This window comes from Triturus cristatus, chromosome 10, assembly GCF_964204655.1.
Source record: "Triturus cristatus chromosome 10, aTriCri1.1, whole genome shotgun sequence".
NCBI lineage: Eukaryota > Metazoa > Chordata > Amphibia > Caudata > Salamandridae > Triturus > Triturus cristatus.
The window spans coordinates 166,478,305-166,490,553 of NC_140593.1; the positions used below are offsets into that span (position 1 = coordinate 166,478,305).

The 12,249-nt window shown below is 46.2% G+C and overlaps 1 protein-coding gene across 4 annotated transcripts in view; it reads left to right on the top strand.

Moving 5' to 3' along the window:
* NHSL2 (NHS like 2) overlaps positions 1–12,249 on the top strand; it is a 1,089,020-nt gene that overhangs the window by 633,192 nt on the left and 443,579 nt on the right. The window contains exon 1 of one of the 4 annotated variants that reach the window (XM_085630756.1): positions 8,345–8,748. The exons of the other annotated variants lie outside the window; for them this stretch is intronic. Coding sequence (XP_085486882.1) covers positions 8,706–8,748 — 43 coding nt within the window. The 5' untranslated portion in view covers positions 8,345–8,705. Of the gene's footprint in view, positions 1–8,344; positions 8,749–12,249 lie in introns of those variants that run through there. 4 annotated transcript variants of the gene reach the window in all.

The window sequence follows — 12,249 nt, forward strand, 5'->3', positions numbered from 1 at the left end:
GACTCTACCAGTGGTTGCAAGTAGAGGTTGAATAGCAGTGGCGAAAGCGCTGACCCCTGCGGAACCCCACAAACTAACCTGCCCACCTCTGAGACCTGGTCTGCCAATTGGATCCTCTGCGTCCTTCCTGTTAGAAAGGCTGTGAACCATTTTAGCGCCTGTCCCCCTATCCCGAACCCGGCCAGCCTACCCAGGAGCAGTGCATGGCTGACAGTATCAAACGCTGCTGAAAGATCTAATAATATCAGCGCGCATGGCTTTTTACCGTCAGCCATGCACCTTAGCTCATCCAGTACCGACAGCATTACTAGCTCCGTGCTATGATGTGCGCGGAAACCTGCTTGCCGGTCGTGGAGAAGGTGGTGACATTCCAGGAAGGCTGACAAGGACTTAAGTACATGTTGTTCTAGTACTTTTGACAGGAATGGTAGCTGGGATATTGGCCTATAATTCTTCAGGCTAGATGGGTCGGCTCCCGGTTTTTTTATCAAGGGTCTGACACATGCCTCTTTAAAGGTGGATGGCAGAAGTCCAGTGGCTAATGAGGTGTTTAAAAGGTCTAAGATCTGATCCTCTAGAAGCGGTATTGCCATCCGAAGGGTGTCAGGCGGGCAGGGGTCCGCAGGGGAGCCAGATTTAGTGGACGCTACTAGTTTCCTCAGAATACTAAGGTCAATGTGGGGAAAGTCAGTAAAGTTAGGAGAGGGTGAGTCTGGGGGGGGAGGTTGTACGACAAGAGGGACTGGGTTGTTCTTCTTAATCTCAGACAGGATGGTCGCTACCTTACCCAAGAAGTACCCTTGAAAGGTGTCACAATCAATCTGGGTATCAGTCTTTTCCTCTTTCTTGCTTAACTCCTTCAGTATTTGAAAGGTCTCTCTCTGTATGTTGGTGGCATTCTTAATACGCGTCTCATAATACTCCTTCTTTGTTATAACAATAAGCTTTTTGTAAGCTTGGAAAGACTTCCGGTATAGCTCCCTGTCAGTGGCCCTTTTAGATTTCCTCCAGCATCTTTCGAGGTAGCGAAGCTTTCTCTTGTTTTCGCGTAAACCTTCAGAGAACCAAGGGGCTCCTTTCTCTACCCCTTTTATTTTTTGTACCTTTTCAGGGGCTAGTTCATCAATGGTTGACCTAAGGGTAGTTGTTATCAGGTAGTACTTGGAATCTAGATCGGTGCTATCAGCAGGAAGTGTAGAGTTCTGAATGTACTTGGGCATGGTCTTGGATAGAGTCTCGACATTCACCCTTTTCCATTGGCGCACTTTTTTAGTTTTAATGGGTAGTTTAACCTGGCAGATCTCTTGCGGTAAATCATATAAGATAAGGTAATGGTTCTGTATGGTTATAAATGGAAAGAATGGCCTATAGAAATATACTTTTATTAACGTAACATAACTCTTAGGGTTGCAGCAGATTTCTAACTTCTTAGCTGTGGTGGAGAATTACCTGCATGAGGCCTGCGATGCCTGTGGCGCTCATCTGCTCTTGCAGGGTACTCTAACCAGCCATGCCCACAATGCCACCCGTAAACACAAACTTGCAAATCTACCATATTGTATGAGCTTTTACATTCATATGTGTACTTTCTGAAATTCCACCTACCTGACTGTGTTTAACTTATGATTGGGAAGTGCGATTTTTGCTCCTCCATGTTTAAAGCAGTCCCTACATCCTCTCCCCTTTCACCTTCCTACACTTCCACTTCCTCAAACTGGAATTATGTGATTTTGCAGCTGTGGCATTTTCTGCATAGTTATGGATTTGCCACAAAATCCATCATCTGCTACTTAATCTGTAGATTTCAACAAAATATATGTTTCTAATTCAAATGGATCAAAAATTACTAAAAACACATCAACACATGTTGTCGTGAAGTGAAATGCCCTTTGCAAAGGTTGACTGGTCCCCTTTCTGTTGCTTATTACTGTATTTGGGTGACTTGCTGGCACTAATGAGGTGAAATATTTGCCCAAACAGTGTTAAACTGTGTAAATGACAGAATTTTCTTGTAATACTGGTACAAAATGTGCCACATAATTTGCGCTTCCTTTCTACATATTTTGCATAATTTGCTCCCGCCTAGCCCCCCCCAACTCTAGGCTGCATAATTGAAGTGGCCTTGCTCCTTCTGCTCCACCGACCCTTGCAGTGTGTCATGGCTGTGTTCAAATATGCAAAACACACAAGATGGTGGACGGAATGTTGCACATTGGTGTGTTCAAATATGGTCAGCAACCAAAAAAATGAATACATAAAAAAAAATCGCATTATCATATGTGTTCAAGCAAATCTTTATATACAGCACCCATGTTTGTATGAATTTTAGATACATCATTGTACAACTGTAAAATTGTTTATAACTGTACAGTGCCCCAACGCCCTTGGGCCATGTTCGGCTGTATAAAATCTCAAATGTAAATAAAAGTATTTAGAATCGGCTATTATGTTACATGACCTTTCTTTTCGTGCTAGTTTTTGCAGCAGTTTTTTCTTCATCTCTAGCTTGTTTTACAGCCTTCTGGCATTCTATAATCAAACCGGTGTTCCTGTACATAAGTGCTTTGTGTTTAATTTGCATCGATGGACTCAGTGAGGGGAGATATTTGCCATCAATTTCCATCTTAATTCGTGCATGCACAATCATGCGTAAGTAATGCGCGAAATGAAGCCTGCAACGCTAGCTATACCCCGCGCCAATACCCCGACTGAACACCCTCTTCTAAGTACCTTCCCTAGAGGCCGCAGGACAAGTGATGAAATGCAGCATTGTTTAGAAGAACAGCACCACAGACAGGTAGGAGCTGGAGGAGAGGATGTGGGCGGTGCACTTGGCACGCGCAGTACTGATAATGTGTCAGGAAGCAGATCTCATGTCTACGAAAAAAAAGTTTGTTCCTAGCGTAATTGTTGAAAAGTGTCGGTTGTCAAAATCTTAAAACTCTGAGCATGAGTGGGCTTATCCTGAGCAGTAGCCTCGTGTCCTACACCATCCCAAAGACCGCCAGGCATCATGTACTTCGCTTAATTTGGGCTGGTGGTTTCCGGTGGTGGGCACAGGCACATTTTTTTGGGGGGAGGGGGGCGGGGGGGGGCACGTATTTATGTGCATTTGACGTTTACCGAGAGCAAGAGAGGAGACATTTTTTTAAAAGCGGAGAGATGGAGGAAGAGAAAGACATAACATGGTCACAAAGAGAGAAAGCAGGACCCTGCAGAAGTGAGATCAAAGCGTCTGGGGTGTCTGCGAATTAAAGATGAATAAGGTGGATTTAAAAATACAAAGCCTTGGAATTCCGTGCACGCACATTTAATTGCACCAGACGCATGTTTCAGATCAGGGCATTGAGCACCGGCACCATTTCATTTACAAATCAAGCACTGACTGATGTAGTCTTTGTGGAATTCCGTGTGTGCATCAAGCACAGGTTTGTGAATGCCAAGACAGTATAACCTTGATTCAACCTCATATCTCTTTCTTCCTCGACCCTACACTTCCAGTCTCTTTAGCTCACTCTTGCGGGTTCTTTTTCATCCTTGCATTCTCGCTTTGTCACTGTTGTCACACTTTTCTCTTTCTCCATTTTTCCTCCTTTTTCTCCTTTCACTCTCTTGCTCTGGACCGAAGGTCTAATGATGAAAATTAGGTCCTGGTCCACAAAATGAAAGTCGACACTCACCACTTGTAAGCACCTGCACAAATTAAGCCCAGGGGGCATAAACTCTGATGTCTCGCTCTGAGGTCTTGGTGGATAGAATGTTCACCTTAAGAAGCTGATGGCTTCTAGTCACAAACCCTCTTGACACTATGTGCGGTCTTAGTCATTTGCCCTCAAGTACTAGCACCTTGGTGCAACAGCTTAAACTCTGATACCTGATTGGATTCGGGTCAAGTTTGCACTATATAAAACTCTGCTAAAAAAAAAAAAATCTCTGGTGGAACATTCATCCTATGCCATTTACATGATGAAGAACGTCTCATCCTGAATGAAGGACAACTGGCTCAAGCTCAACACAGACAAGACGGAAGTCCTCATCTTTGGTAAACACATCACCCTCTGGATTGACTCCTGGTGGCCGTCGGCACTCGGACCCACCCCCATGCCAAAAGACTACACCCACAACCTCAGCATCTTCCTTGATAGCAAGCTCTCAATGAAACGTAAGGTCAACGCCGTCTCCTCAGCCTGCTTCCACACACCCCGCATGCTCTGCAAAATCCTCAAGTGGCTCCCCATCAACACCAGGAAGACAGTAACATAGGCAATCATCACCAGCAGACTGGACTACAGCAACGCACTCTATACAGACACCACCACCGAACTCATGCAAAGACTCCAGATGATCCATAACAGAGCCTCCAGACTGATTCTCAACCTGCCCAAGAGAACCCACATCACCCAGCACCTGAGAGACCTCCACTTGCTCCTGGTCCAGAAGAGATGCCAGGTCAAGCTCCTGACGCATGCCTTTCAAAGACCTCCATGACCAAGGACCCGCCTACATGAACAGCCGTCTGCACTTCCACCGATCCCTCCCTAGGATGCACCGCTCCGCACACCGCACCCTCACTCAGATCCCACACATTTGCCGCTGCTGCGCTGGAGAACGCTCCTTCTCCCTTTATCGCTGCTAACACCCTCCCCCTCCACTTCCCCACCACTATCTGAATTCAGGAAGCAGCTCAAGACCTTGCCTTTTGACTGAGACATTCAGCCACTGCCTGGATTCCCTCTAGAGTGACAAGTCGTGCTTTACAAATAGGACTTGATTGATTGATTTATCACTGCTAACTTCTCAAATTAGGTTTTGTCAGTGAAGTTCTGGGGTTTTCTAATGTAAAGTGAGCTCTTATTAACATGCCTACCTATAAGATCACTTAAACATTTTTTTTCAGATGAATTTCTGGGTTTTTTTTGTATCAGATTCATCCAACTCCCCCAATGAGCACAACTTTTGGCCTTGCGTCCAACCCCCCATTGGTGCCCATCCCTCCCCCCGCGGGCACCCAACCCCCTGATGTGCATGGCCCTCAGCCATGAGTGGCAGGGGGTTGGCTGCTGGACCAACAGAAAGTTATACAAAGGACCAAATTAAATATATAATGTGCTTTTAGTGTTTTTTGGCACACTGGCTTGAAAGAACATAGAATACGGGGACTGGTCCCTCGTGCAGTGTTTTCCTCAGAGAGTTTAACAATACCATGAGGACCAGAAACGTTTTCTTGACTCTATGCATTTTTACCACTGTTAACTCTAGCGTGTGGGGATACGGTGCTGCTTCATTCTTGACATATCAAGGGGCACCTTTAAATAACATTGTGTGCCCAACCAAAGACACATCAGCAGTCAGTGTGGTTCCAAAAAGCCTGTGGCTCAGGGCCTGTATCAACTTGTATCAACGTATGGCCCATCGTTTGCAGTAACGCTCTCCCACTTTGACATGCATATCTGGTGCTCTGCAGCATCCATGGGTCATTTGTATGCATTATAAAAACAATGAGATGTAATAAATGTTCTCACCCAGGGGCAGACTGACCATTAGCCTCAGCAGTGAATATGTGTGGGTGGACAACTGATCCAAAGCCTCCACGGCTGATACTTTACAACGCATGGCTGCAGTGATGACCACCTTTTCCTTGTCCCCTTCCAGGCCTGGTGTCTCTCTAAGGGAGAAACGCAGTACCCTGTATCAATACCTCAAGAGGCCACAGCATGGCTGATTCTAAATTACACTTGACACTTGGCTGACAGAACAAACCAGTTGTCCTCTGCACTTAGGTGCACTGGCCATTACGTACAGGGAGCAAGTGTGTGTATTGATTTTAAGAGAGGCTTGTACTACAAGTGGGGTGACCTACGAGCTCTAGGATGCTGCAGAGAAGTGGTTGTGAGCGGAGGAGGAGTTTGGAGAAATGGAGAAGATGCTATCTCTAGGATAGCTCTGATACTCCAAATAATTGTGGTTGATACAGTGGAAAACCCTTGGATAGCACCACAAGGTCACCAGTATCTCAAGGAAAACCACCACTCCCCGAATGGAACAGGTGGTGTGCAAGATCCCCTATTCATCCGCACAACACTCGCCACTTCCTGATCCCAAATTGCAATAAGAGGTGCAAGCAACTACCTCAAAGAAAACATCCAAGGTTATTATTGAATCTGGTGGTAAGTTGGCGCAACTAGATCCCACAGGTCGTCCAAGCAGCATGGCCTCTCCCTTCTTGCACCTCTCATTAAGTGGTGTAACCAGGTCACTGCCCCCTTAACAACACAAGCCACACCTTCGTTCACTTGGAACTAAGGTGGTGTAACCATGTCACTACTCCCCTAAGAACTCAACCTATATGTTCATTCTATCTGGCGGAAGGCGGTGTAACCAGGTTACTGGTCCCCTAACAACACAAGCCACATCTTCTCACTTGGAACCAGGGCTTTAAGTGGGATGAAAAAAAAATGGGGGGGGGGTCTCTAATAGGGGAGTGGCCGATGTAACTGAGGGCGTGGCTTAAAACACTTAAGCTAAAGATCTGTACTTAGCATAGTGTGCTGCCCCACTGGTATTTTGCTGTTTCTGTCACTGCATCCAGATCTATGACACAACATGTAACATTAGACCTACAACAAGCCAGGACTATTGGCTTTGCCAATGGTTGTAAATTGCATAAGATAAATAAGCAACAACTATGACTTTGCTGTAAATAATATAGAAAATCCTTCCGATCTTGTGGGCGATGTTGTTGCGTAAGTCTAGAGCTGCCAACTTTACAGCAGGTTCTAGCCTCCCGTCGGCTCAACATCCTGCGATTCAAAACATGAAAATGTTCTAGTGTAATGTAACTGGTGCTCACGTGAAGCGCTCTAAGTTTGCGCTATATAAAACTGAAAAATGGATCTCTTTGAAGTTACATCAAAAGCAATGATGGCTGGTACTATTGCAGGGTTATTTTTTTTTTTTATTCACCCTGAGGATAGAAATGGAGAGCCCGATAGGGACCCATCTCAGCACCCGCTTTTAAGAACTGCAGGTGCTGAGCACCGGCAGGAGCCGGCTCACTTAAAGCCCTGCTTGGAACTAAGGTGGTGTAACCAGGTCACTACTCCTCTAAGAACTCAATCTATATCTTCATTCTACCTGGATAAGCGTGGTGTAACCAGGTCACTGCTCCCTTAACAACACAAACCACACCTTCGTTCACTTGGAATTAAGGTGGTGTAACCAGGTCACTCAGGTAAGATTCAAATGATATCTTCATTCTACCTGGATGAAGGTGGTGTAACCAGGTCACAGGTCCACTAACGGGGACCACACCCCCCTTCCACGCGTGGAAAGCAATTAAAGTACTGAAAGCCTCATTTGGGAATACATTAACATCCTAAAGTCCAAGAGAAAAACGCAGCATTCATTTTGTGTTTTTGGACAAAAAAAACCTGACATCTTAATGCAAAAGCGATGATATCCACACATGTGACTCTATTCAAGCCGATGAGGCCAGTTCGTGCTGCCCGTCAGCTGGACTGCCCCTGGGATGTGGCTTGAGGGTGTCCTCTGACCTCTGGGTGTGTACACTCACTCCTTGTGGGAGTCAGAGTCTAACCCAGGGGCGGCCGCACCCCAGGTGGTGCTCGTGGAAGGGGGGCCGAAGGGAACTCCGAGAGCTCTGCCGCGAGCGCAGGGGGGGGCCGAAGCGGTCTGACTGTGTCCCACTGTTAACAAGAGAGGAATTGTTTGCAAACTGCGCGTGGGCGCGGTCCCAGGCGGATAGAGTGCGCTATATGCACACATTGTAAATTTCTGGCCACGCTCATGGGTGGCTGTTGCAGCTTGTGGGCTTGGGGGGTGTTTGCCTTTGAAGTGATCGCCAGCCTGAAATGTCCATTGCAAGGAATTGTTCTGGATGAATATATCGGGTGGTCACCTGATAATTTTCGTTCTTAAATTTTAAAATAGGGGTTAACTCGAGGTGTGTTTGATACTTTGATAAAGATGACTCTTGTCTGGTACAAGTTTGGTTCGAAGGAAAATAAATCAGGTTTAAAACTTTTAAGTCACCCCACAAGTTTGCACCCTTGCCCGCCACGCCCACACACTCACAGGAAGATAAACACGCTGCTTGTACAAATATGAGTGTACTCACAAAGTCTCTAATGTTTGTACATCTTTTAAACTGTTCTTCACAGCAATGGCTATGGGAAGGAAAGGGGGCAGGGAAATGACAATAGACGGGGGCACCTCAGCGGTGCAGTCAGTTCCTGGACATTTCCTCTCTTGCTGCTGCCGCTGGGAGGAGGGGAAGGGGCGGGGTGCGGCATTTGGGATGGGGCTGGCAAGTTTGCTGCTCTTTGGAAGCCCCGGTGTAGTGCCTAGGTGCAGCAAAGACGGAGTGCAGCTTGTACAAGGCACCCTCTCTGGATATCGTCTCAGCCGGCACAGAGCGGGAGCCCGGGCTGCAGGTCCCGGGAGGCTGAGCGGGCAGATGAACCCTGCGGACCCCTCTGCCTCCCCTGGGCTGGCTGAGATGCGGCATGTGTGGAAGCAGAGGCGGTAGATGCCGGGAGAAGGAGCGGCGGCGGCTCGGGGGGGCTGTCACGGGGGGAGCAGCCTCCTCTCCCGCCTGGATTCCTTCCAGTTCTCCTGCTGACCTGTCTGTGGACTGAGCCGGTGTCACGAGCACACTTCCAGCTCCTCGAGCCCGCGGTCGCAGGATGGAGCTCTCGCAGCTGCTAACCCTCACGAGGATCCGAGGAGGTAAGGTTGGGAGGGGACCTCGCAGTGCATTGTGGGGCACTTCTTTGCCAGCCTCACAACTTGGACCACAGTCGGTCCTCTGACACTTTAACGGGATCTATTGAGTTTAATTGACAAGAGTCTCAAACTTGGGATGTGAACTTGTTTATGGAATGTTAACTTTTGCTGTAAGACACTTTAAATCTCAGCTCTGTGGAGTGGTCAGGTGTGACGCTGAGAAATTGCTCAGGAGGTCTGTAACTCTGAACAAGCAGCAGGAGCTAGGAAGAGAGAAGGCCAGTCATATGTCACGATCTGTAGTGAAATCCAGAGTTTCCCCAATGCCTGAGTGCCTCTGAAAGTAGCCCTGGCCTTTCCTGTGAGTGACGCTGCCCCAACCCATCTGGCCTGTCAGAGGCTGTTGTCTAGCATCAAAACAACCTTATGACAACCCCGAGAGATGTCGGCCACACGTGTGATCATCGCAGAAAGTTGAAATAGATATGGCACGCATGAAGAGGATATGACACAATATTCACTTTTAGGTAAATACGAAAAACACTTTTTTTCTTTACCTGGAGGGGTAGAGAGGATATCAAGTTAGAGTAACTCCTCCTATAATATAATCAATTATTCACTTAAATTACTCTAACGGATCAACCGTGGTTGATATTGGTGCACTTCAATGGGGAGAGATGTGAAGGATCTAATTAGAGTAAATACCTACGTCTTCACCAATAGGTGAGCAAGGAAAAGTCTTCCTTTTAGTTTATTTACCCTCACACACCCTAGTGGTGTCATGCTTCATCATCGGGTCACCCCGACGCCTAAAAGTCGGGGTGGGCTCAACCACAGTATTGGGAGCTCTTGGTAGAAGTTGGTGACCTGGGGGGCTGAATAAATTAAAATACCTCAAACAGATCCCCGGTTTCCCTTTATTCTTGGGTCTGTTTGGGTAACTAAAAATTAAAGATAGGGTCTTACAAGGAGTCTTATGGTCCTAAGACCCTAGTGCCAACATGTTTCAGTCCAATTTTGGCCTTATGGGTCCTGGACTTTCATCAGGGCTAGGTTTTGGCCTCCCTAGGAGTAAGGATATGAGGGGGTTTCCCTATCCTGTATGCGATTCAAGGGCAGAGTAGCTGCTCCTTGTAACAATGATTGATGATTTACCAATCACGGGTAGTGATCCGTCCGATTCTTGAACGGATTCTGTATCTCAGGGGATCGTTAAGCATCTAGGGGTAGCTTTGTAGTCAAACCTTCTTCAAAAGTCCTGCCCCGCATGCACACCTACTTGGCTCTGGTCCCCAGAGCCAAGTAGGTGTGCATGCGGGGCAGGACTTTTGAAGAAGGTTTGACTACAAAGCTACCCCTAGATGCTTAACGATCCCCTGAGATACAGAATCCGTTCAAGAATCGGACGGATCACTACCCGTGATTGGTAAATCATCAATCATTGTTACAAGGAGCAGCTACTCTGCCCTTGAATCGCATACAGGATAGGGAAACCCCCTCATATCCTTACTCCTAGGGAGGCCAAAACCTAGCCCTGATGAAAGTCCAGGACCCATAAGGCCAAAATTGGACTGAAACATGTTGGCACTAGGGTCTTAGGACCATAAGACTCCTTGTAAGACCCTATCTTTAATTTTTAGTTACCCAAACAGACCCAAGAATAAAGGGAAACCGGGGATCTGTTTGAGGTATTTTAATTTATTCAGCCCCCCAGGTCACCAACTTCTACCAAGAGCTCCCAATACTGTGGTTGAGCCCACCCCGACTTTTAGGCGTCGGGGTGACCCGATGATGAAGCATGACACCACTAGGGTGTGTGAGGGTAAATAAACTAAAAGGAAGACTTTTCCTTGCTCACCTATTGGTGAAGACGTAGGTATTTACTCTAATTAGATCCTTCACATCTCTCCCCATTGAAGTGCACCAATATCAACCACGGTTGATCCGTTAGAGTAATTTAAGTGAATAATAGAGGATATGACACATCCTTGTAAGACATATTGCTGGAATCCTTAAATATGATTCTTCATTGAGAAGGTGCATAGAGAGAAAGGTGTCAAGAAAGGTGGGGAGAGGAGTTGGCCTAACGACTAATGCGCACGACCTCGGAGCTGGGGAACTGGGTTCGAGACGAGGCTCGGTAATGACGCCGAACATCCTGTGATTCTGGGCAAATCAATTAATCTCTCCGTGCCTAACAAAGAATGAATGTGTGTCCTAATGTAAAGCTATGTGCTATGTAAAGCGCTCCGATACCTGCTTGGATTCGGGTCAAGTTCGCGCTATACAAAACTATGGAGAGAAAAAAAAAAAAGCAGCACAGAATGAACACCTTTTTAATCTCCCAGTGATTAACTAGCCCAAATAATTCGTACTCATACCAGTAAGATTGGGTTTAGACTACCTGGGGTTTGCAGGTGAGTGTGGTGGGCCTCTGTTAAAGTGGGCTACTGCACTCTGGACGCGTTCACTATGCTACACACCGCACTCAAAACATTTAATCTCAGAATTCTCAAAGAAAGAGTAAGATTTGAGAGGTTTGGAACAAAAGCTCATGTTTTAATAACCATATAGCAACATTTTCTAAAAGAAGTAATTAATAGGTGTTACTGGTAACCACATTCTACTCAATTTATCAGCCTCAGCAGAAAGGATTGCTGACTTGGCCCCGTTGGTATTCAAACTCGTGATCTGCAGATCACAACATATATCAGTGATGATCGTTTAACTCACTGCAGCAAAGGTTATTGGACTCGTTTGGTACTGTCTAAAAGTGAGTCTGTGATCACAATACAAGATATGCACTTATGTCTCTACCTGCACAACACATTCCTAAGTGTGGTTATTAATGGGACCTATGGGCGAAATGCGACATTGTTATTGTGAATAAATGTGGCTGAGCCTGAGAAAAGTTCTTTTGGCTTTTAGATTGGTCTCATGTCCCTGAGACTCAAGATTTGTCTTGGGGAATTCCCAGTCTGGATGGTTGGGACAGCTGTGGTCTTAGAGCATTAAAACATCAAGTATAGAAACAAATGAGTGAGGTGGACTCTCATCTACAGATCCCACAGGGAGGGGTGCTCAGTCAGAGAAGCAATCCTGTAGAGCTCGACCTCAAACCAACAGAGCCATCACTGACCGGCTGTCTGTCCCAATTCATCCCATTGGAATCCCATGGGAAAGCAAGAATCTGGTCAGAAAGGTATACAATATTTACATGGTAATGTCCTGTAGAATACTATATCTTGTACTAAATTATGAATCCCTTATGGCAATCCATAGGATCCTGCACTAAATTACCAGTCCCATGGTACAATTCCTAGGATTCTGTATTAAATTACCAGTCCTTTGTTGCAATCCATAGGATCTTGTACTAAATTACCAGTTCTTTCTTGCAATCCTATACTAAATTACCAGTCCCTTGTCGCAATTCCTAGGATTCTGTATTAAATCACCAGTCCTTTATTGCAATCCCTAGGATCTTGTACTAAATCACCAGTTCTT